Source organism: Oryzias latipes, chromosome 16, assembly GCF_002234675.1.
Source record: "Oryzias latipes chromosome 16, ASM223467v1".
Classification (NCBI taxonomy): Eukaryota; Metazoa; Chordata; class Actinopteri; order Beloniformes; family Adrianichthyidae; genus Oryzias; species Oryzias latipes.
This window is the reverse complement of record NC_019874.2, coordinates 15,189,517-15,214,849: the sequence shown is the minus strand read 5'-3', so window position 1 is coordinate 15,214,849 and position 25,333 is coordinate 15,189,517. Positions and strand designations below refer to the sequence as shown.

The 25,333-nt window shown below is 43.2% G+C and overlaps 1 protein-coding gene across 4 annotated transcripts; it reads right to left on the bottom strand.

Annotated features, from left to right (window-relative positions):
• Window positions 1-35: 35 nt before the first annotated feature.
• kmt2b (lysine methyltransferase 2B) lies at window positions 36-25,185 on the bottom strand. 4 transcript variants are annotated; one of them, XM_023964212.1, is made up of 36 exons: window positions 24,812-25,185; window positions 22,712-22,790; window positions 19,100-22,579; window positions 18,862-19,016; window positions 18,655-18,774; window positions 18,276-18,462; window positions 17,822-18,053; window positions 17,656-17,723; window positions 17,329-17,577; window positions 17,065-17,225; window positions 16,856-16,981; window positions 16,510-16,623; window positions 16,278-16,424; window positions 16,091-16,183; window positions 15,900-16,017; window positions 15,702-15,815; window positions 15,396-15,580; window positions 15,196-15,297; window positions 14,396-14,506; window positions 14,177-14,253; window positions 13,804-14,021; window positions 13,618-13,721; window positions 13,387-13,524; window positions 12,730-12,888; window positions 12,510-12,627; window positions 12,342-12,420; window positions 11,743-11,903; window positions 11,473-11,625; window positions 8,395-11,374; window positions 8,079-8,179; window positions 7,793-7,930; window positions 7,435-7,687; window positions 7,245-7,352; window positions 7,081-7,164; window positions 2,731-2,860; window positions 36-2,619 (listed from the first exon to the last, which is right to left on the bottom strand). In XM_023964212.1, exons 1-36 carry the CDS (start codon window positions 25,166-25,168, stop codon window positions 2,344-2,346), a joined length of 11,475 nt encoding a protein of 3,824 aa, XP_023819980.1. In that variant the 5' UTR covers window positions 25,169-25,185; the 3' UTR covers window positions 36-2,343. The 4 variants fall into 4 exon arrangements, with proteins under 4 accessions (XP_023819980.1, XP_023819982.1, XP_023819983.1 ...); XM_023964214.1 differs by having other exon boundaries at window positions 17,065-17,171; XM_023964215.1 differs by having other exon boundaries at window positions 17,065-17,141.
• Between the last annotated feature and the right edge of the window lie 148 nt (window positions 25,186-25,333).

The window sequence follows — 25,333 nt, the reverse complement described above, 5'->3', positions numbered from 1 at the left end:
TCACTGTTGGGGGGGGGGACGAGACATTTCTTCAAACATCTTAACATCTTTATTAGGCAAATAAAATTATAAATAAAAAAAGTGCATAGAAAATTAAACAGGTTTAGAAATACGTATACAAATATTTACAAACTCAGGGTTTAGTTTGTACATGGTAACAAAGACTCAAATTTAAAGAGCACATATTTTAATCATCTGTATGTCTTTTACACTTTAAAATAACCCTATTATTTATATATATTTATATATATATATATATATATATATTTATATGTGTGTGTGTTTATATAACATTACAGGTTTTTTTTTAACAGATCCTGGGAGATGGTCGTATTCAACGTTCAACTAGTGCTTCTGCATCCTTCATTGCACGCACACACACACAGTAACAAACACACAGACAGACAGACTAGGATTTTAAAACCAAACTATTTTTTTTTTTTACATTTTTCTATTATTTTTTTTTTTAAATCATCATCCTCTTTTTGCATCAGTATTCCCAAACATCTGTCTGAACAGCTGAGGTAGAATCCTTGCAAGGAGTTGGGGGTGACGGCTCTTATTGTCAATGAGATGATTGACATGAGTTTGTCTGGGTTTCCATCCCAGTGATTGGACATGCAGAAGGCAAAAATAAAACATAAAAAATAAACTCTCAATGTGATTTTGTTCTAAAAACGACGTGGGAAGAGTAGGGAGTGGATAAATTGAGGGCAAATTTTACTCCTGGCTGCTATGACCATCACTAATTTAAGATAAGAAATTAAAAATAAAGTTAAAAAAAAAGTTGCTTTAAAAAAAAAAAATAAAAATAAAAGAAATTTCTTTAGAGCACATCATAAAGGCTTTCACGTGACACAACAGCCTAAAACAGGAAACAAATTCAAGTAAACAAAAATGGAAACAAAAGACGGCTGTAAACAAAAATGAAGGATGCAAAAGAAGGACCAATCTGCTTAGAAACCTGTCTGCCACCTCTCACACACAGACCACCTTTAGCCATTAAAAACAGAAACCAAACCATGAATAAATATTACCAATCAGAACAGTGTGTGAATTCAAAAAACCCGTTCACCACTGACAGAAACTGAACATCAACTTACAAAAGTTCCCGCTGAATTCAGTAACCTGCTTCAGGAGCTGAACATGCACACTCAGTAGCCATAGATTTTTTTTTTTATCTTTTTTTTTTTCTAGTACCAGTGATCACCCTGATTAAGAGACTGTAGCAGATTCCACAACAGTGGAAATCATGTCTTTCTATGTTGGATGTTTTTATTTATGTGCAACTGTTGGGCAGCAAAGTCTTATTGCAATAAGTATGAGCATCTGCCATGACAGTAATAAAATATATGTATATATTTATATATATCTAAAAAAAAAGGAGGATTTCCACCACAAAATGTCACTTTTGGCTTGGGTAGTGTTTGCTACATACACTGTACACTGATCTTTAAAAAAAAAAAAACTTTTAAGACATGCTGTTGTCTGCTTCGACACTATACAACTGACTGAAACCATTATATTTGAACAAACTAAAACTAAAGGGAAGACAGCAGGAGAAAACTAGCAGATGCTTTAAACTGGAACTTAGCTAATGATTCATCACTGATAGGAGTCCTGCACAGGTCCTGTCACTTAAGATGGACCACAACAGCAATTTAACAGCTAAATAATCCCTAATTCACAAGACAACTAATGAGACTGCTTTCAAAGCTTAGCACCATAGTTTCTTTCGCCCCCCCCCCCCAAAAAAAAAACCCTAACAGAATGAGGAAAGTTGAAAGTGTTGAAGGAAGGATAAAATGTACAAAAACTGGTTTGTGTGGCTCAAGAAAAAGATGCGACTGTGTGGATGTGGCTAAAATCTTCTCATTTGTGAGCGATCATGATAAGACCTGTATCGTCCAACTAAAAAAAACCTAAACCCCAAACAAAAATACAGAGTTTCAGCAATGATTCAAACACATAAGGCCTGGCGTGTGTCTCCAAAAACTGTGGTTGGCATCCTTTCAGAGATCTAAGAAATCCCTTTCCTTGAACGGTTGGTTTTGGAAGTTGTCGGTTTAGACACAGACTGCTTCTTTACTCCTACGGCTTTGCAGCACAAGTGGAAAGTCCTTTGAAGCATAAGTAGGTCATGAGGCATTATCTTCTGACTTCTGGTGCTCTCAGAGCCACAAAAATGTCTCCATATTACCTCGGACTGGTTTCATAGTGGCTACTCCCATCTCCAACCCCTTCTGCTGCACAGAGTGCCCATAGTCTCTCTCCGCCCAATCCAGTGCCTCCTTAACTTAAGGCTTACTAGTGAACGGGGATCCACTCCGTTCCCTCTACCACTCAGTTGAGGAATCGGCGGCATCGCCGGGCACCACAGTTGCAGTTCAGTTTGTTGCTGGCGTCTTCAATGGGGAACTTGTAGTCATAAGTGAGCTCCTCCCCCCGGTAGATTTTTCTTAGAGCAAAGATGACGATATGCTTGCGTCCCTCCACGTTGATCACCCTTGAGTAGCAGTTGGGCTCACAAGAGTGGTTGATGAACCGCGCTGCGTTGCCATGCATAGTTGCGTCCACCACGTCAAAGTCGTCTATCCGGAACATGTAGCAGCCGATGCCCTGCAAAGACAAATTTAAAAAACCACAGCTTTTAATCAACCGCAAACGCAGCTCATCGAATTGAGGCTAAATCCCAGTGGAGCAGGTCAAACGTGTTGTAGCCCCACAAACCTTGCCGTCGTAGTACTTTTCTCTTTTGTCAGTGAGCACTGAGCGGATCACAATGCCTGCATACTCGATGACCATCTCGCCTGCTTCAATGTTCCTCTTGCAGAAGAGGCCACGGCCATGGATGGCAGACCTGCAACACAAGCAAAACAGTCAGAAAAGAGTCAAGAAAATGAAATAGACGTGCCGGATGTCATCAGCCGGAGGAGCTTCCTCCGGCTCATGACAACCGATGACAGGTCATCATGACCTATCAGGACTGATGAAACCACTTGGCTGAGTCATGAAACACTCATCCCCTGCTTCAGTTCATTTCTTTTAAAAAAAAAAAATTGTCAAGTGTTTTTAAAATGTTTATGCCTCCCAGCTCAAATCTCATCTAAACTCAAAGAATCTGTTTGAAACCTTTCAATCTGGTTTTCGGGAACAACACAGCACTGAAACAGCTCTGCTCAAAGTCTCCAATGACATCCTTCTCTCCTCCGACTCTGGACAGCTCTCCATCTTCATTCTCCTAGACCTCACTGCAGCATTTGACACCATAATTCACTCCATCCTGCTCTCCCGTCTCAAGAACCGTCTCAACATCACCGGTTCTGCTCTGTCCTGGCTTCAGTCCTACCTTACCAACCGTCAACAGTTTATCAAGGGAAACAACAGCTCATCTTCCACAGCTGCTCTGTTGCAAGGTGTTCCCCAAGGTTTGGTGCTGGGCCCACTCCTGTTCATCCTTCACCTCATTCCCCTTGGCAACATCATCAGTCAACATGGTCTACATTTTATGCTGATGACATACAACTATACATCTCCACCAAATCCATCAGCTCCACCACTTACTTCACACTCACCCGCTGTCTAACAGACAGACATCAAAACATGGCTTCATCACAATTTTCCCAAACTCAACTGTGATAAGACAGACATAACCATAATTGGCCCCAAAGCCATCACAAAATCCATTCCAAATTTTTAGTTAAATTTCAATAACACCACGCTTTCTTCGTCACCAGTCATCCGTAACCTTAGGTTTCTCTTTGATACAAATCTATCACTTGAACAACAAGTTAACCAAATCAATCGGTCTGCCTGTTTCCACCTGAAAAACATTGCCCGCCTCCGTTCATCCCTCTCCTTTGCTGCAGCTGAAACCCTCATTCATGCTTTTATTACCTCCCGGTTAGATCACTGCAACAGCGTACTCCATGGTACACCCTCCAAAATAATAAATAAGCTGCAATACATTCAGAACTCTGCTGCCCGTCTGCTCACACACACCCGCTCTCGTGAACACATCACCCCTGTCCTTCAGAACCTTCACTGGCTCCCCATCGCTCAGCGTGTCAAATTCAAAGTTCTCCTCGTCACTTTCAAAGCCCTTCATAACCTGGCCCCACCCTACCTCACCAATCTCCAGCGTCACACCCCTTCCCGCTCTCTGCTCTCGTTCGATCCTAACCTTTTGTCCCTCCCCTGTCGGACCAAGCATCGAAATTGGGGAGACAGAGCCTTCTCCATTGCTGCTCCAACCCTGTGGAACAGTCTGCCCTAACATCTCAGAGACTGCGCTGACCTCCCAATTAAAAAAAAAAAAATCACTTAAAGCTCATCTATTTAAAATTGCTTTTATTATTTAATCTTCTTTTTATGTTTTTTATTTTTATTGTAATAACTCTTGTTCTTATTAACTGCTTTTTGCTCACATGTTGTAAAGCGTCTCTGTGTGCCATTTAAAGCGCTATACAAATACATTTATTATTTATGATTATTAAACATTTAAGGAATACTGTTTTAATTCTAGATGCTATAAATCCACTTTTAGACCACATCATCTGGATAAATGAGAACCTTTACCGACAAAAAGATGTAGATAATGTTTGCAGTCATTTCTCACCATAAATATAAACTAAAAATGGCCTTTAGGTCTTTTTTTTTACTACTTTCTCTATGACTAATGCTTTCTTTCCTATGACACAGACGTAAAACATTTCGAGTATAATCAATAACATCTTTCCAGACAAGCTGTGGTTTCCTCTGACAGGTGCCAAGACAGGAAGTGCTACAAAAGCGGCACAAACACTGACATAATTTTAGCACCTGTACCATCAATATTTCCCGCACATTATCATCTTATATGATGCCACCTCTGCTACTTATAAATAAAGTGCCAGTTTCTATTGAACTTCAACAATTCGTTCAACATCTGCAAAAACAACCAATTACTGAACAGTACGATAAAGAAATGAGTATCTAAAGAATGTTGAATTACTGCCAGAACACGTTTGACAGCAGATACCACATATGTGCCTTAGCCTCCTAAGAGCCGAACTAATGTTTGAGCTAATCCTCTCCACACATAGTCACAGGGCCCCTGGTAAGCAAAATTAACCACTGATTCTATGTAACCCAGAATGTGATGTCCATCCATGAGGACGCCAGGTCTTTAGGGGTTAAGGATGACTACCTTCTGCCATCAGACTTTACAACCTTAGCTGTTCCCAGTGAACCACGTCAAACAACATCATCGACTCGGTCTTATCTTACCCTGTGCAATAACCGATCATTTGATCATCCTGTGCAATATTTTGGAACGTATGTGTGTATATTGTGTATATAGGTGTTTATACTTACTCCATAGTCTTTTTCTTTTATATACTGCTCTCTGTTCCTGTACTGCTGCCGCAATAAGGAAATTTCCCCATCGTGGGACTAATAAAGGAATATCTTATCTTATCTTAGAGCGCTCTCATACCGGTTTTCCAGCTCTGAGCAAAAAAGTTTAAATCCCGCTTTTTTTCCTCTCTTTTTTTTTTCATAGTCTGGCCAGGGGTGTGACTCAGGAGCGACTTATTTGTTTTTTTCAAGTAATAAAAAAAAGCACATATATTTGTTATTTTCTCACTAACAACCGGTTTCTCTTTAGCAGATGTTTCCTGCTAACAGCCCCTAAAGGGCACCGCAGGTGTCTGTGTCAGTATTTGCTATTGTCCTTGGAGGGCTGCAGCTCCTCACACATCTATCTCACAGTTTGGGCTAAACCTCACAAATAAAACTGAGCTGTGTCCTGCATCTCATCATGAAAAGAAGTCAAATCCTTATGGCTTCTGCAGCAGCTGGGCATATATCTGCATCCATTTTTCACCAGTACAGTGTTCCCTCGTTTACTGCGGGATTTTCGCTCTAAAAATAACTTGTGATCGATGAAATCAGCGGAGAAAGATTTAAGATGTTTTATGGCAGTAAAAGTCCTCACTACACACAGTCTCCACTTTTTCCAGACAGACTTGAACATTTTTTTTCTAGTATTTAAACTCTCAAGTTCAAACCTTCACAGAAAATAGGCCAAGTCCAGGATTAGAGAATGAAAACAAAGATCTGATCGCGGAACAAAGATTTATGTAGATCTGAAGAACTGTCCGTTTCTGTACAGGAGACACAGAACGGACGACATCGATTGAAAAGGTCACCCTGAACAGGGTTAGTTGTTTAAAAAAGAAAAAAAAGAAAAAGCAGGAGCATTATTGGTCTAAAAGAAGGAGCAAAACTGCGATGTAGAAAGGGAACACAGTCTCCTGTTCTATTTGACAGGGATTTTTAGAGGGTTTCAGATAGGGGCACAGGCTTCAGAAGGGTGGAATAAAATATCACGTTCTATGTGGGTCTCCATCGCAAAATCATGTGTCTCTGATATTGTTTAGTGGGTCGGACCAAACATGGAGGCGGGCCAGATGCGCCTCGAGGGCCGTAGTTTGCCCGCCCCTGTTTCTGTTTCTGAACACATTTTTGGACTAGCATTGAATTTGACGTGCATCAAAAGAGGCAGCGGACGCAGATTTGATGCACGTTGAAACAGACGCGATTTAGACTGAATCCGGTTTTTTGTGAACGCAGCATAACACCGGGCTTGGCGGATTGCTTCAGAAATGTTGCACTTCTCTCGTAAAAGTGAGACTTCTATTCAAGAGCAATTCTTATATCATTTTTTTCTTCTTTATTATGCTTTTTTTTCTTTGCTCATGCGACTTATACCCCAGCACAACTTATACTCTGGAATATACAGTACATCAAACTTGTGATCAGTGTTTTCCATTAGCTTTTTTTTTTTATGTTTGTACAATGAAATATTAAATACTTGGTCTCTATCTTGTGATCTTTAAAAGTGAAGAACCCGGGCATGGAGCAGTGATTCCACACAGGTTTCTGTATAGACAGCTGTCTCTGTAGGGCCAGCTGCAATTTTGAACAGCTGCAGGTTTGGTTTCTTTACTTTTAGAGGTTGAGTAGTCAAATCAAGGCTTAAAGCATGAGTACACTCTAAACTGAACAGCTTTTTTAATTTGACCCCGTTGATCTGACCTGTAGACTCCCACGGCCTCTTTGGATGTTCTCTCCAGGTGTCTGAAGCGCATGGCCATGGGTAACTCCAAACTAGTGGCTCGTCTGAGAAAGAAACGTGGTATTCGAACATTTGAAACATTTGAACACAGAAAACAGATCAAATCCAAAAAGTGAAACCTGACCTAGTAGACTTCAAAAGAACCTCATCTTCTTCGTCATCATAAGGCCCTATGTCAGGAAGCTGTCTATGCTGAGAAGCTAAAAAGTTGAACATATCAAACGTAGACTTCCTGTAAAAGTAAACAAAAAGTATCATCAGTTTGAAGCTGGTTTTGTCATTGGGAATTTCCAGCTCCAAGAAGACAGACATACCTGAGATACAGCTCAGACCGAGCACAGCCATTAGGGTTAACAGGAAGATCATCATCTGGGCTCTGCTGTTTGAAGAAACGGAAAGTGTGCTTCTGGCAACGGTGAGCTCCTTCAAGTTGTTCCAACAGGAAAACCACTGTGTCGTGTACCAATCCCAGCATGCCGGCCCCTGTGACTCTCTGGAAGGTCAGGGGCCTCAGCTTTGCTATAGCGCGAGCTTCCTGCACACCATCGATCACTGCTTTCCAAGCCACTAAAGGACAAATGACAAGTAGATGGCATTAGGAGGACTTTTTTTTTTTTTTTTTTGAAATGGCAAAATAATATTGCATCAATTAAATCTTTTTTTCCGTCTTACCCTCAATACTGTCTGCTTCTACACTGAATCCATCCTCACTGGTTATTTCAAATCGCAAATGTGGCTGGTCTTTGTTGGTTGGGCATTCCTCATCCTCTTCGGACAAAGGCAGGTCGTCATCTGATGTACAAGCAGCACCTTAGGTGAAAAAAAAAAAAAAAAGGAAAATAAAATCCATACATCCCTAGTATTGTGATACCATATTTCATTGCTAAACATTCAAAACATCCAAAGCCTTAAGCAAAAACAAATCTTTGCATTATTGCATTAATTAAAACTAAAATACCAGAGTATTTTTTCCAGTCGGTCAGAATGCTGTGTCCCGCAGTTTCCCATGCAAATGGTTTGTCTTGTTCACCCTGAGACAAATAACCCCACGGCTCTGAGCTGGAAGAAAATCACAAAACATGTCAGACACATTTTGTTACACAAATGAAGAAGAAATTCCTCCAAAGTTAAATGTTTTCCTAAGCCTCTATGCTTTATTGTGCACACACTTGTACTATTTTAGCTTGAAATGATCAAAAAGAAGTGACAGACGGTGGGATTCAACAGACTATAAAATGTCTTGTATTACTGCTTCCAGAGCCGTTTGAACTTACCCTGAGCTCTCAGAATCACTTAAGTGCTCCTCTGTCAGCTCATCCAGGTTTAGGACTCCTTTCACAGTCGGGGTCTTGATCCGCACTCCTGAGGCCCGACTGGAGATGCTGGGAAAGGTGATTTTCGGAGGCTTCTCATCTTCGCTGCTGGGTTCTGGTTGCAGGAAGTCCACTTTGGACTTTTTTATGACAATACGGTCCGAAAGCGAAGACACCCTTTTCATCCGGACATGGGTGCGAGGCCGAGATGCAGGTGGTGGCGCCGGGGCTGGGGAGGGGGGTGATGCTGGAGGTTCTGGTTCAAGTAGAAGACCCGGTGGGAGAACCAGCGAAGAGGGGCTCATCGTTCGTAGCCCACCCCACTTGGGGGTGTAGTTACTCGCCATTGCTTGATTGATAATTGCTTGGGCACTTTCAACAGGGGCTACAGGTGTGTTTTCAGATGACTGCCCTGCAACCTTTGATGTTTTTGGTTTTTTAGAAGAGTGACTCTCTTTCTTCTTTTTTGGTTTTTTCAACTCTGGCACTGTTTCATCCTTTGAAGATTTTGGGGTTTTCTTGGACTTTTTCACACTCACTGATGCCACTGCACCGTTGCTATTGTGGGCGAGCAGCTGTGTAACCGTTGCTGGATTCTGCACCCCGGGTGTGAGTGATGCGGGGACAGCCGTCGCTATGCTGGCTCCAACTGTCGGAGAAGAAACGTTGCCGGCTGCTGCCAGTGTGGCTGAAAGGGCATTGCTCTGCAAAAGGCTGGCAATCTGGTTGACACAGTTATAAGAAGGGGAGTTGGGAGTGGGAAGCTGGAAGGTGTTACTTTCTGGGTTTTTCACAAAGATTTGCCCGAGCCGGTTAACCAGTAGAACATGTGGTGTCGGATCTACATTAGGACCTCCCACCTCTTTCACAGTGAGGATGGCATGTCCAGGTAATGCTTGGGGAAGCACTGGCTGCTGAGGTTCTAGAGCTGGCCTGGGGGTGGAGAAGTTGATAGAAATCATGTGCCCAGATGTGGCTTCCTTCTGCAAAGATGTGGAGCTGTAACCGTTTAGGACCACTGGGGTGGAGGTGGTTTGCAGCGGTATCGCAGCAGCCGAACAGCGCGTCATCAGTCCGGAAAGTGAAGCTACCGAGGCAGAGGAGGAAACGATGGTGACAGCCGCTGAACCGAATGGCTGCGCTTGTGTGGAGTACAAAGGCACGGAAACCGCTTGGCAAGATCCTGCTGGGGGGCAAGGGACAGTCGTTCCTAGCACTGGATCATTTTGAGTGGAAATATGTATCTGTGTTTGTCTAACTTCTCCTACAGAAGTGAGCGTTGTTAGTTTAGCAGCTGAAGGTCCTGTGCACGGCAACATTGACTCCGGAGTGGTCACTGGTTCAAGAGTGATGCTTGTGAGAGGGGGTAAAGAAGAATCCATCTGGAGGGAGTCCACAAGGCTTTCTGAAGAGATGTGTGCATCTGCAGACAGTAGAGGGGATGACTCAAGCAGACCCAGCACGGCGTCCTGGCTTTTGACTGCAGAATCTGCTAATGAAGGCACTACCATGTTAGATGTTAAGTGATTCACCAACGCGGCGGACCCCTCTGCCAACGAAACAAAGGCGCCATCGTCAGGCTCTAGGTCCAGGGCTTTACAGGTTTCAAGCTGGGTCTGGAGAGGTGTGTCTTGTAGAACAGGAAGCAGCTCAGTAAGATGGGGGGCATTTTCGCATTCAGCTAAAAGGGGAGTTTCCAACAATTTCTCTGAATATGTCGTCTCTGGAATTTTGATGAGCAAGTTAGGGAAAGAGTCGTCGTCGAGAGCAGAAAATAAGTTTTCCTGATTTGCTGGAGAGTCTGAGCTCTGACTGGAATCAAGTGGTTTCAACGGATGTAGGTGTGAACAGTCATGCGTAACCTTTCCGATAGTTGAGGCTGTCGCAGAAGAAGACTCCATTCCCCTGCTTTCCAGTGATGTGTTCGGGGTCAGTGAACTGTTTGTAATTTCAATGTTTGGGAGATTTTTGTTCAGATTTTTGCTTTGTATCGGATTTTTCCCGGGCCCGAACACCTTCTGAGCATCATCTGTGGTTGCAACACTTGCGTCACTGTCTGTGCCATCATCGATCCCATCCAGCTGAGCCAAATGTCGAGATGCAGAAGAGGAGGGAGACTTGGAGCGATCTTTTGATGATTGGCAGCTGACTATAGTTCGTGAAAAATCAAAATAGTGCTCCATGTCATCTTCAGAGGATGTGTTCCCCAAGTCTTCCTTGGCTGAGGCTGCAAGCAGCGGAAGACTGTTAGCAACGGTTTTGGTCTTCGGGACCTCTTCTGCCGTTTCCCAGAACTCCTCCTGATCGTCTTCTTCCACCACTATTTGCCCCCCACAGTTCATCGCAACCCCTTCATTCAGGAATGTTTCTTCAATCTCTAGTTCGGTCCTCATCTCTTCGTTCAGACTTATGCTCGAGTCTTTGTGAAAGGCGTCATAAGAAAACTTGTCTCTTTGTTTTTCCAACTCTCTGTGAGGGGATGTACCATTTGCAGGATTTGGTGTAACGTCTTCGGGTTCAGGGGAAGCTAAAAAGTTGTGCGGCACTTCAACAGAATCTGATTGGCTGAGATCAAATGAAAATCGATTCCGGGGTAAATGCTGCATGGTTGTAGAGAAAGGCAGGTTTGCTGAGGTGGTACTGTCCTGCCAAGGAGACTGAGGAAAGAACGACGATGTACAGTGTGTTCTACCTCCAGCGGGGCGGGATAAGGGAGAGTTGATCAGACTATCAGAAGAACCGAGTGGCAATAAAGGGGAGGTGGGCAGTGAAGATTTGCCGGCACGGAGCGTAATTGGACCAGGTAAAGGACCTAAGGGAGTTGGAGGACCATGACCACGTATGCCAGAGGATTGTGAGTGTGGGCTGTGGCGACGAGCTCTTCGAGTCTCTTCTAGATCACTTATGGTCAGGATATGGTGGGGTTTTGTCTGGGTTGCACCTAGAAAGAAAATGTAATTCATAAACAGCGTCCAAACTATGTATGCATCCATAATATTCGCAGTACATAACAGAAAGAGTAATACAATTATAGTCTACCTGGGGATGGCAGAGGTCGGGACAATCCTCCCGCTGGCCTCCTGGGAATCTTTGGCCTTGTGCTGTGGTCGGATTTTATGAAATGACCTTGGACTGACGCTTCTTCAGATGAAAGGTGGGGTTCTGTTGAAACTCTCTCTTGGGCTTGAGATTCTACATTTTTATACAGATGATGAAACCGCAAGTGTTAGTGTCTTCGTCAAAATGCTAAATATTAAGTTAGGTTATAGGACATATTTTTAAATAATAGTCACTGTTCTGAAAACACACCAGGAAGTTGACGGGGGCTGTGAGCAATGGTGAGATTGTCTCCTTGGTCAGGCATTTCTTCAATAGGTTTCTCTGGGACAACTGGGCGCACCTCACGGACTGTACATGTGTATCTGCACCGGCGGAGAGGGTTAACTGTACTCCAGTACCACCGAAAGCATCTGAAGGAGGAAAAAACATTTTCCCTCAATAAAACACATCCACATTAAGTTGCTGTTACATAGAGGGAGAGTGCTTAGGCCTAGTCTAAATGGGGGAGGGGGGGGGGCACTTTGTAATGCAGGTGTAGAAAAAACTAGAGTTATGTACTCTGAACTTCATTTAGGACAAACTATTACTGTGTTTTCTTGAAAACATGGTGGTATAAATGCCTAAATCAGAATAAATAGCTCATCTGTTCTTTAAAAAAATGATCGCAGAAATTATGGTTCCCCACCGCTTCCTTGACTATTTTTTTGTCCATTAAAACCCTTATTTTATATTCATAATTATCATTATTTGTTTTTCACAATTTCAAATAAAATACCTTTACTATAGTGTCAATAATGAAAGAAAACATTTTAAGCAATTGATTAAGATGTAGAAAATAAAAAACTTACTGAAACCCAACAGGAAACAATTTGCCTTTGCTCGCTGAAAGTTCACTCAGGACACCTAGTTTGTCGATCTGCAAAGAGCCTACAAATATATACACATATATACCATTTATTAGTTTAAGCAATTTCTGCAAAAATAAGTCCAAAAAACTTAATTTCAAAATAACTCACCAATCATCACATTGATAAATTCTGGTTCCAATCCAGTCAAGAACTTTCTGCGGAGGCTGATTCCCTCAAAATCTACATACACTCTGCGGTTGACTTCAAATTCTTGGCCGGTGATCATCTATACAGCAAACAAACAGTCCATTTGACAAACTTTAATCAACATTTATGCATTTTTGCAGCAGCCTCCACCCCCACACGGCGCACAAAAATGAGGTTTTACCCTGCCACTGATGAGATGCCTGTGTTTGTAGCAGTACACCTTCTTATCATCCTGGAAGACACACTGCCTGGAACGCGCACACATGAAGTGGTAGTTGCTCTGACAGGATGTCAGGCAGCAGCCTACGGTGGCGCCCGTCTTATTGCAGCGCTCACACCTCTGATGCCCGCAGAAAGAAAATAACATTTAGACGAACAACTACCAGTACATTAAAATGTGAACAGTAAAGCAGAAACAGATTGGTTAACAGAATGTTACATGACTAACCCTAGATGATATGCCAACCAACCAACCAAGGTGTAGTGAGATTGCTTTTTTGTTTTGTGGTTAAACAAAATGACATCTAAACATTTTTGCACAACTTTTACCCAAAAGCAATATGTAGCATCTTCTTTATTTACATTAACGTATAGAATTCAAACAACACACTGAGACTTCTCATCAATTTGTGCCCCTTGTTAACAAGAAATATCAATAAAGTTTTATTCAATAAGTTCAAATATTCAAAAATGGGAAGCAGCAATGCCAGCAATGTATTTACATTGGTGCAAACACTTGACCTTCAAAATAATCTCTATCAATTATTGCTGAAGAATCCAAATCGATTTTTCCTATATAATGCTTGATATTAATTCACCCGAATAGATTAGAACCAACCATCAAGCGCCCCCTTGTGACAGCGCTGTGTACATGCAGCAGAGAGCCGTTGTCCTCTTCAAACACCTCTGCAGACCACAGACAACAGTTGACGTGGGCCCACTCGTTCTGGCCCAGATACAGCAACCTTCCTGCTTCCTAAGAAGAAACGCAAAGAAAGACCCTCAGTAACCAATGAAAACTCAATGTGGAGTGTTTACTTGGACCGACAGCGTTTACTGCATTTCTCACATCAGGTTTGAGATCGCCATATTTCTGACACAAAGAACACTGCCTCTCATCGTCTTTAGACCAACCAGTGTCAAAGTCAGCCTTCATAAGCCTCCCTCTTTTTCCTGCAAACAAAATAATAAACTTTGTTGGGTTTCAAACATAAAAAAGGTTAAAAATAAAGATGCATTTTTGAATTGTTCTCACCTTTAAATTTGAGAGCCCTGCTGCTTTTGAAATAGTTCCGGCTCGCTGGATCACCCAACATCGGAGACGCCCCATCCTCTTCCTTAATGTCCAAAAACTGCCGGTTGTCCTCCTGCAGAAGACCCAGTGGATGCCGGGACGACTGCTCCTCCCGCTCCTGCCACTGCGCGTACACATGTTCTGTTGTGGGGGGACAGACACCACTGGACAGCATCCCCCTGTGGAAGGAACAAAGTCCTTAACACTCACTTCCACAGAGTTACTTTTTTGTACAGTATCTTATTGTACTCTAAAACTATACTTGTTGAAAATTTTCTGCTTCAATAAAAAAAGAGATTCAAACATTTAATAATACATTTTCATTTTCACTTACACGGGCAAGTCTTTGGTACAAGGGTTCCACACCTTTGGGTCTTGGCTGTTGAACCAGTTGAAAACCTCTTCAAGGAGCTAAACAGAAAAGTACACAAACGTGTGAATCGAAATGAAAGCTCTTTGCAGTTTTAACAACACAAGTGGAAAATCTAGAAGTGCAACACTTGAGAGGCAAATGTGGGTCGTCCCCTCCCATCCTTTTCCAATCACACAGCACCTTTAAGTAGTAGGAGCGTGCCAGGGCAGTGGGCCTCCGCTCGTCAGGAAGGTCGTCTTCTTGTTCGAGCCTCTTTCGTATCACCTGAACCACATCTTCGTGAAACATTTTCTGTGTAAAGACAACAGTAATTGTTTCATTTCCATTTCATACGAATAGAATAGACATTTACAGTGGTCCACCTTTCATGTCCTTGCATTTTAGTGGAGCTTTTTTTGTGTGTGTAATTTTTTCTTTTTCATGCGTGTTCTGTGCTCTGATTGGCTGCAGACCATCGTCAATTATTTCTTCCAAGCCGTGTCTCTTGTACAGTACAAACTGCATTCAATTTGTCTAATTTACATTAATCTTCAATCGCAAGCATGTTTTCCTTTTCATTCTATAATACTGGATTTATTTTCCTATAAAGGTTTAAATTTTGAAAGATCAAGCCAGATAAAAAGGAGAGAAAACAATGTCTGAAAAAAGTGTATAAAGTGTTTAGTAAGAGGTTTTACAGCCATAAAACATCTAGGATCATTGCAAAATGTAAACAGCTGAGATTTTTTTTAAAGAACGCAACTCTTGCAATTAATGACGGACTCCTGCATAGCATGATGAGGCTACAAAGACGCATTTATAAACTATTTGTTTGTTTACAATGTTCACCGAGGGACAGGCATAAAGCTAACTTCATACAAAATATCAATTTCAATCACTTGCTTATTGTGTATAAATACAGAAAGGTGATTACTGTAGAATTTTGGCAAAAACCTAATCCCCTTAAGTTTAAAAGCAAACAGTTTTTTTTTAAAACATACCAGTGATGTATAAAGGCTTTTATCAAACTTCTTGCCAACAGCTCGGAGGTCACAGGCCGGCCTGCCTTCAACCCCACTGTCAGGATCAACCAGCTTTTCACACTGCATCAAAAACCAAAGCCACAGTAAAGAGAACGTTCGTGTCACAAACACCTGTAAAAAATAGCACATGGTTGCATCCACATTATGGAGTCTCCCACCTGTGAGCATGTGACAAGGTGCTGGGTGAGGGTGGAGGAGAGTAAGCATGCCAGGACTTTCTCCACCCCTGCCCTGAGTTCAATGTAAAGAAGCTCCCTCCAGGCACTGGGCTGGGTGACGCTGCACGGCCGACACGAGTACACCACACTTTCTGGTAAACTGGACAGGATTTCATACAGCTCGTCTGGAAAAGACAAGCAGAGAGGAAAACCTTTTTTACTCCCTCTACTAGGGGAATTTTTAAGTGAAAGCCTAAAAATCAATCAAAAATCAAAAGAAAGAAAGAATATAGAAGAATAAATCACCTGTCAGATCCTCACACTTGGCGTGTACCCAGTGATTACATGTGCCGCACTGCATCATCTGACTGTCGTAGTCATTGTCTTCGTAACACTTGAAGCAGATTGGACAGTAGTTCCCTAAAAAGTGTGAAAATAATGTTTAAATGCAAGTAATGTGCTAAGAAGAATGAAATGGTGGGCCGCTGTGAATCCTTCCCTCACCCTGCTCGTAAAGTTTTGAACAGTCTGGACAAAGGCCTTTGTCGTGGTTCCAGTCAATCTCCCAACTCTTGCCCGGCGTGACACCGCAGCTTTTGCACCTGATGCATCGCATACAAACCTGCAGAAAAAGAAACCATTAACAGGAGAGCTAAACCAGAACCCAGGACATCGGCACATTGATGGAGTCTCACCCAGGCTTTCCTTTTCTTGTTTAGTTTGGGATAGTTGGGTCCCAAACAGGAAGCGTGATAACAGTTCTGGCACCGCTCACATTCTAATAAAGGCTGAGGGATGCAAGGCAGGCAAAAAGTGTGAGGCCAGAATACTAAGCAACACTTGTGAAACGGGAAAAAAAAAAAAGAGATGACACGTCTGTACCTTAGTCAGCTGGTTCTTCTTGCCGCACACATGACAGAACTTGCAGCGTCTGCAGCACCAATTTTCTTTGTTCTCCTCAGAGGGGCGCTCTGCTGGTTCAAGGCAAAACCGGTGGAAGGGCTCACAGCACACTTGGCAGTGCAACATCTGACAACGGCCATTCCACCAGAGCAGACGTCAAACTACGTCAAACCTTTTTGCATGCCATTAAAGTAAATATGAAAGAGTTTACCTCATGTTGCCCCTTACTGGCACACAGGAAGCAAACGTAAGGTGGCATGACAGGGGCAGAACTCAGTATACTCAAACCCCCCATATTCCAAACGTTCTCTAAGGTGCAGTCCTCCTGGAAATGGAACGGTAAAAAAGTCACAAAAACTCAATGGATCAAAATATACTAAACCCTTGGGGACTATTTCACCACAAATTTTGACTTGTACTGGAAAAAAAAAATTTGTAATTTGTTTGAATGACTCATTGTTTGAATGTTCTAAGTGTAACTTTTTTTGTTCACTGCTTGAACTTAAATCTATTGAAACAGAAAATGTTCAATTAGATTGAAGTGTAGCAAAAGTTACCTTGAAGTCGACCCGGATTTTGTGAGTAGGTTTAGAAGACTCGACGTGTCGTTGTTCGAATCCGTGGGCCAGAGCTGCGAGGACACTCGGAGGAGTCTGTTCCAACGCAGCCGGAGATGGGAGACCCTGAGAGACGACGGAGAGATGAGGGCGTCAGCAGCAGCAGAGACATCCATATGTGCATATGTTCTCTGAAAACCCTGACTCACCTTCTCAGGTTTACGTCGACCCTGTGGCACACGATGGGAGCTGGATTTTCGATGTCTGAATTCATCCTCTGAGGTGTCTTCCAAGAACCCATCAAGAGAAACAAAGTCTTCAAGACAGGAGGAAAGCACAAAACTTGAACTGGCTAATTCCCCGACATTGTCTGTAAACATTACAACCAGAAAACTGTAAAAGGGATTCTTTTCTGAGGCGCCGTTACAAACCTTCAACTCAATAAACTAAATGTCATCTAAAGGTTCAATTACCTTGACTGAAGCGAGGTCCAGCACCCCTTCTCCTCGCTGGTGAGGCAGAGCTGGAGAAGGCCTTATCATCCAGATCGGAGTCATAATCCACCAGGTCAAAGTAGACACGAGGTTTGACGACGCGCTTCGGCTGCTTCCTTACAGACGGACTCTGCCCGTCAGCCGATGGAGAGTCCACAGCGCCGTCGTTGCCTTCCTCGTTACTGGAATGACCCCCACTGAACGACCGCCGGCGGCGCTTTGAGGAACCTCGGAAAAGAAAAGAAAAACTGTTACAAAGATGAAAGAGTGATGTTTTTATACTGGAGCACAAAGAAGGAAAAGCACCTTTGGGTGCCGTTCTTCCACTCAGTCTGCGTGCCTTTCTTTCTTCGATCTGATCACATCTCTTATAGCTTGACACAAGAAAATGAATTGATTACAAAACAGTGAAATCTATCATTTCTGCTTATGATGTTGTGTACAGCAACAATAAGTAATTGAATAAACCTACACACAACACTGCCGCTTTGTGTTGGGCCCTCCAAACTTGGGTTTGTCGAGGCAGTTTATGCATTTGCCGCAGTCCTCCTCGTGGTTGCAGCCTTTGCACACCCCACACCTCCGGGAGCGGTACCCAAACGGTCCCAGCCCTTTCCTTTTTCCAAAGTTTGTTGGCTTTTTCGACTTGGTTACTTTTTGATCAGACAATTCGGGGCTGTCGGACTCAGATGGAGATCCAATATCTGCAATAAACATTTTAATTATGCATTTTAGCTAACCCTATCTATCATAAAAGAAGAAAAAAACATTAAAATGCATGCTTCTGTTTAAATCAAACAATTTGGATGAAAAACAGCATCAATCTGATAAATGCTAAAAGTGCTTCAAGATATTTTGTAAAAGTAATAAGAGATGCAAGGGGAGCAACTAAAAAGGACAAACAGCTATTACTACTCCATAAATACCTTTAGCGATGGGTGATGGAGAAATACCAGATCTTTCATGCAGTGGCAAGGCGCTTAGTCTGGGAATGTCATCCGGCACGAGCGCTCGAGGCTGCCCGAGCACCACAGAGGCAGCTCGACACACGTGCTTGATCCGAGGACCTCCTGCTCTTCTGAACTCCTGGCACAGCGGGGAGATGAGCGGGGGCTGAAGGAGGATAACATCCAAGACAAAAATGAAAGAATTAGGCCTACGGTTTTTTTCTCTCTCCCGTCAAACTAAAAATGAGAAATCCTAATTTAACCTAGAATAACTCTTATTTTAGCAAGAACAGTGGGAAAACAGAAATGAAAACAGGATGTTAAGCAGGGTGATGTTTCCACTTCTCAAGTCCTTTACTTGTGCTTGAAGGGGCTCAGTCTTGACTGGAACACTCGGATGAGGCTGCACCCTCTGCTTCCTTCTCTGTCTCTTGGATGCTAAATCTTGAGGTCTGCCTCCGGTTGTGGCGGACAACAGCTGAAGAGCCACAAACATTTAACAAAATGTAATCAAACAGTTTATAGATTTGCACATCTCCAACTGTATGTTTTTTTTTTTACTAACCCCTGAAGATTTCAGCTGCTTCTGCTGGTCAATTTTAAAGAGTTGAACCTTGGCTTTCCTGAGGAGATTGAACATTCTTTTATTTGCACCAGTGAGGCGTGCACGCTTCTCCGTAGATGCAGCCGCGCCCGAGTTTGGCCTCGCCCGCAGCTCTCCTGCGAATAAAAGCAAGCTCCAGGTTATAGCAGGGTGTTGTTTTTACAACCGATTTACGACTTTTATAAAAAAATGCTCTTACCAGTGGGAATCTTTACAGCTTCTTTCCTTTCTATTTCCTCCTCTTCGCTGTGGTGCAACACCAGCGATGTGGAGTTGGTAGCCCGAACACAAACCTTCCTAATGACCCCAGGAGTGTTGAGGTCCTCGATCTTTAGCTTGGACTTCTCCGTCTCTGTGACTGTATCTCGTTGCCTTAGACTGATGCTCATGGCCTCGTCGTCCAGTCCTTCGGCTAAGTCTATTGAAGGTGGAAGGGGTTTGCTCAAACAGTCTGGCTCAGCGGTCATCCTGCTCTTAGGAAGTCCCATGTGGGGTTTCTTCAGCCTCTGATAGATCTTCAGGTGAGCGGCCTGCTTGTTAAACTTAGGCAAACTTTTCTTTTTCAGATCTCCCAGGAAGCCAGATGACAGCTCGATTGACTTGTTAACCGGAGTGGAGAGTAAGAGATCCTCGCATTTCCTCTCTGGACTTTTATTCAGTGTATACAATTCCTCACCCGCCTCCTCAGGCATGTGCCACTTGAAGCTGGAGTTCTTCAGAAAGGAACTCCTGTTTTCTATCGTGCCGCACTGTCTTTCAGAAAACAACGAATCAGCTATGTCAAGGCTGTCTTCAAAATCCTGAGCAGTGAACAGATCGACATCCAGCTGAGCTTCACTCAATATGTCCTCCTCATCGATTGGAAGTATGGGGGATATCGCTCTCTCCACATCATCATCATCTCTCTTCTTCCCCGGACGCGGCTGCAAGACAAACTGGGAACCTTTCTTTGGGGAGTTTCTTCGTGGCAGAACAGACATCCCAGCATCGTCCATAAACCTCTGGGGGGTCTTGATCACTCGCGAGGATCGGGCACTCACGACCGGCATGATGAAGTGCTTGATGTTTTTGACAAACTTGGATTTACCCGGATGGGCCGCGGCGCCGTCTGCTTGCCTCCCGTCCACCGGCGTGTCAGCTTCCTCCTGTTTCAGACCGCCTTTGTCCAGCCCCATTTCAAGGAGAGTAGAAATGATTTTAGTTTGCTGCGGTGGCCTTTTGCCTTCAACGTATTTGAGGCCTGCTCGCCCCTTTTTGTACTTTTTATGCACTCCCACGAGCCTGGAGGTTGGGGAAGGAGCAGCAGCTGCAAGTGAGGTGGAAATCTCTCCGTCTACCTGGACATCACAACTGCTCAGGTTTTTGCGGGATTTTAAAGGAGCGAACTTTCCATCCTTCCCTCTGTGCCTGTGTTTCTGCGGCGGTCCCACTGTGTTGATGCGCCGCTTTTTCAGCTTTTTGAGGCTCTTTTTTGATGGTTCTGGAGCAATCGCTCGACTCTCTGGCATCACGGACCTCTGGCTATCGATCAACTGCAGGTCCGGTTCCTCTTTCACCGGCAGCTGTATGGGCTCCTCCTCCACCGACAGAGGCAGAGGGACCTGCTGGGTTTCTGGCTGGAGGCACTCTTTTGGTTCTGGCTGAAGCACTTCTTCGACTGCAGGCGGAGTGTCTTCCTTTAAAACCGGATCTACATTCGTGGAATCAACCGGGCCGACAGCTGCGCTGACTGTGGTATCGGGAGAAACCGCTGCATTTTTCTTCTGGAGTGACTTCTTTTTCCCAACTTTATTGTTTCTACATCTCCTTGGTTTGGAAGGCACAGGCAAGGGTTTGGCCTCTTTACTCTGAAGCTCCGCCTCATTCTCCACCTTCTTAGGGGAAACTTCACCTGGCAACTGGGATTGGGGGTCAGCATATTTTGAGATGTCCCTGTCAAGGTCTTCGGAGGAGTTCACACTGGACACCTGCGGCGCGTCTCCAGCCAAAACAGGACTTGGGTTTTCGGGAAGAACTTGTGGGCTGAGATTTTCAGTGGAAACCTGAGAAGAAACTTCAGCTTGCACCTGTGGAGCATCTTCACCTTGAGGTTTTGCTCTAAGCCTCCTTTTCTGAGCACCACCTTGCTTCTTAGTGACGGTCTTACTCTGTGGAGAATCGAGGTTAGACGTTCTTCTTCTTAGTCTCCTAGCAGGTGTAGCTTCACCATCCGGACAGGATGTTTTATCCTCCGGAACGTCACCTGGATCTTGCTGAACCTCCTCTTTCTTGTCAGGTACGGGGCTAACCTGTTGGATCAAAAAGGAGGGCTTGGAACTCTTGTTCTTGCCAGGAGATGAGACCTTTTTAATCTGAAGGGGCGGCACTTTCTCGCAGTCAGCTTTAGGGACTTCTTGAGGTGTTTCGGGTGAGGGATCTATGGGAACGTCCGCTTGTAAACTAGACTTTTCTAAAGTCTTTTTCGGAACTAAATGACTAGCATCAGCGTCACCGCTGTCTTTTAAGGTTCCATTTTCCGGTTTGGATTTCTCACCTGGATCCTTACAGCTTTTCTGGACGCTGGTATCACAAGGAACAAACGGATCCTCCCTGTCGATGGTCTCCGGCTGTGTTTTGACAGCATTTCCATCACCTTGACCCCCGACCTTCACTAATGCTAACGTCCAGATGTATTTTCTCCGTTTTTTCTTCCGCGATGAAGCCTTCCCACTGGCCTGTGCGCCATACTTGGGGTTTTTGATCTTTATCAGCTTTAAGCTTGGAACCCTTTGCTTCTCATTTTTAAAAGGCAAACCCTCACTTGGCTGGACAACTAAACTATTTGTCTCTGCTGAGGACGAGCCCTGGCAATCTGGTACCGGAATATCCTTATTTAGTCTTCTGCTTTGCCTCCGGCCTTCCTTCCGCTCCTGTCCTCCTCCTCTTTTTTTTGATGGTTTAGTCTCCACCGTTGGTGAAACTTCCATCTTGGGCTCAGCTTGATCACTTTTCTCCTGAGCTCCAACGTCCTCCGGACTCTCCAGGACTTTTTTAGAGACTGGGTTAGCGACTCTATTACTCCTGCGTGTGACAAGTTTGCCTGGTTTCTTTTTCTTTGATGCCTTCAGTTTTGGCTCAGCAGACCCATTGTCCTTTACAGTGTCAGACAGTTCTTTCTCTTTCGATTTTTGGTCATTAACCCCAACTTTGGCAGTAGTCTGGCCTTCGGGTTCTGCTGTCTTGACGGCAGATCTCCCTCGCCTTCTTGGAGGTCCATTTCCAGCTCTTTTCTCCAGCGGGCTGCACTTGTCCTCCAGTGGTTCGGGTTTTAACTTAACATGATCACTTAAAATCTGCTCACCCTGAGTGTTCTGGGCATTAGGCTCATCATGAATCTCCGTAATCTTCAACTCCTTCACAGATTTTTTCCGAGGCTTCTTTATGGCTCTGATTTGCTTTTTGGCCACTAACTTTATGGTTATCCTTGGTGCTGCTGAAGATCTGTTCTTAGTGGACTGACGATCTGAATTGCTTTTTCCTTTTGAACCCTTCTTCAAATTCTTTGCTGGTGCCACTTCGAGAGGTGTGCTAGATATTTCTTCCAAACAGTTTTCTTCTTTTATGAGGTCTGGGGGAATGGCTGCCTCCACCGCTGGCGTCTTTTCCCGCGGTCGCTTCAATTTGGTTTTGACACCAACCCCTACAAAACAACAACATAACCGCAAAAGCATAAGAGATGTGCAAATTCTGGACATCCTCGTTAAACTGAAACTTGTTTGTTTGTTTTAAAAACACACACAATTTACCAAATCGCTTTGTTGTCGTTTTTTACCTTTGGAAGAATTTTGTTGAGCTATTACAGGTTTTTTGGAGCATTTCTTCTCAGCTTCAAATCCTTTGAAGTCTTCCCCCTTAAAAAAAAAACAACATTTAAACGAATTGACATGACTTTGTTCAAAACACAAAACAGTAAAAAACAAAAAACATTTTAACCACAAGTGATCCCACTGCCCCGGACACATTTCAAATATCTGGGACCCATCCTGCATGTTTATAATACAGGGACTGTGTTAATACAACTGAACTCAATGTTCATGTTTTTGTATTTAATTCCACATAATAGATATCAATACAAATGCAGTAAAAATTGTTTTTACTCTATTTTTTAAAATACGAATGACCTTGCATTATGATTACCTTTTAGTGGAGCAGTAGTGGTATTTATATATATTGAACATTTTTAAATAATTGGAATAGAGATAAAATAGAAAATGTTGATGCCACAGCTGATAATATTAATAATTAAAAAAAACAACATTAATATAACATTAATATTATCCTACGCTAGCAGCGAGTAGTGATGCAACGATACACCTTCTTCACATTTTGGCTCAAACATCGATTTTGGGCTCACGATTTTATTCCGATTTGATTTGTGGATTACAAAAAAAAAAAAAAAAAACTATTTAAAAACTTTTTTTAAATGGGCTAATAAGCAAGTAACACTGGAGAAAAACGTTGAATTAGCTTCATACTAAGCCTGGTGTGGTGTAATAAAACAAGAAGTTTTAAAGCCTTTTTAAATTTAGCACAAAACGCTTTTGACACTTTTAACATAGACCTAATGATATGCAGTAGACAATACACTTTCCTTTAATGGTGTCACATACTTCTTTTTTAAACTGAGAATTTGGGCATTCCTAGTAGTTAAAAGAATATTCATGCTAAAAATGTAAAAATTCTTCTGAGACTTTATTGTTAAAGTACAGACAGTCAGATTCCATGTGTTGACCTAATGATGGAGTCTGATTGTAGTTATTTAATATTACTATGTAATGGCTAAACTAATATTCCACTATTATTTCATCCTGTACTCTCTCTCAGATCTGTCTCAAGCATCTTTGAAAGAGAAGAATTAGCCTTTATTTTTGTTAAACTGGTAGCCAGGATCCACATGACTGGACATAATTTACGTTGCTGCATCAAACAAAGCAAAGACGCTCTGACAAGATGCAAAAGAATTATGAGTGTAATAAATGTCCTGCTCCCTTCAGGTTCTGAAGATCTCCCTTATCTGCAGTACTTGTAATATACAATAAAAACATTTTTTTTAACTTTATAGTTAAAAAGGACCTAAAAGACAAGAGACAACGGATTTCTCACGACATATGAACTTTCAAATCAAAAATACTCCCAACTGGCTTTGCCACACTTCTGCTGTGCTACTGTCTATTATAACAAACGTGCCATGTTTGCTAGCAATAGCTAAAAGCCATGTCTGTCCTCCTACGACAACAGTTACTCACTAATGACTGCAAAGGGGGCAACACAGCTACACTACGCACACGTCATATGGATTTTTGTTTAGTTATTGTTTTTATCAAAGACTGAAGTTTGGAGTAGCTAAACAGGAGGCTCTGGTTCCATATGGATACAGTACAGAGCAGTTAGCACGTAGCCGCGGTGCAGACTACGGAGGCGCTAGCCTCCCCCTTCTTTGTGTTCGCTATTAGCAGGCTAGCTGTTACTTTGGCCCTGTACAGTGTGGGCCATATGAATTAGTTGCTGTACATAGTAACTCACTTATATTCTCACTCATTGGGTTTTAACGCGTTAAACATGTAGTCTTGTGTTTTAGAATTTAAACAAAGAGTGGCCGTAGAGAGGAAGTGCTAAAGTAAATTACTGGTTATGCTTTCAGCTTGAAACTAGCATTTAGTTTTTAAGGTCTAAATGAGAAAACTGAACGATGCTAGCGCTTGTTAGCTTGTGTTGTCAGCTTAGCCAGAATGGAGCTAAACTTAACATTTAGCCGGGCAATGGGATGTTGACATATCGTCGTGGCAATAAGCACTCACAGTATGTGTCCGGCACTCACGCATGCACATTCACATTAACACAAAGTGTGAAAAAATAAAATAAAGATACTAACTCCTGGGTCGATTTGGGACCTCACCTCTTCACTCTCACTAGAGCTGTATCCAGCCTGGCCAAGGATCTTGTGACTTGCCTCTATCCCCAGTAAGCGCAAGTGAGACTGGTCTTCGTTTAACGACAGAACCAGGTTTGCGGGCCTTGGCCCTCCGTTAGTCACATCGTCAGTTTCAAAGCCTGATCTTCCGAGTTGCCATCGCTTCTCGGAACGCAAACGACTACGCGAAGACCATGGCCGACCAGGGAAACGACCTCTGGCCGTAGCAGTTCCACCTTGGCCTCCTACGGCAGCCGCGGTTGCTGATCCGCATCCCGCTGCCGCCATCATTGCTTCAACAACAACACATACACACATACGCACACACACACACGCGCACACACAGTCGGCCAGCAATTCGATGAGAGAAAAGAGGGAAGGCGCGAGATGGGAGGGGACGACCGCGGTGGCTAAAGGGAAAATGAGTTTTACAGGCAAAATAATAATAATAATAATAAAATATCACAAGGGGTGAAGAAAATG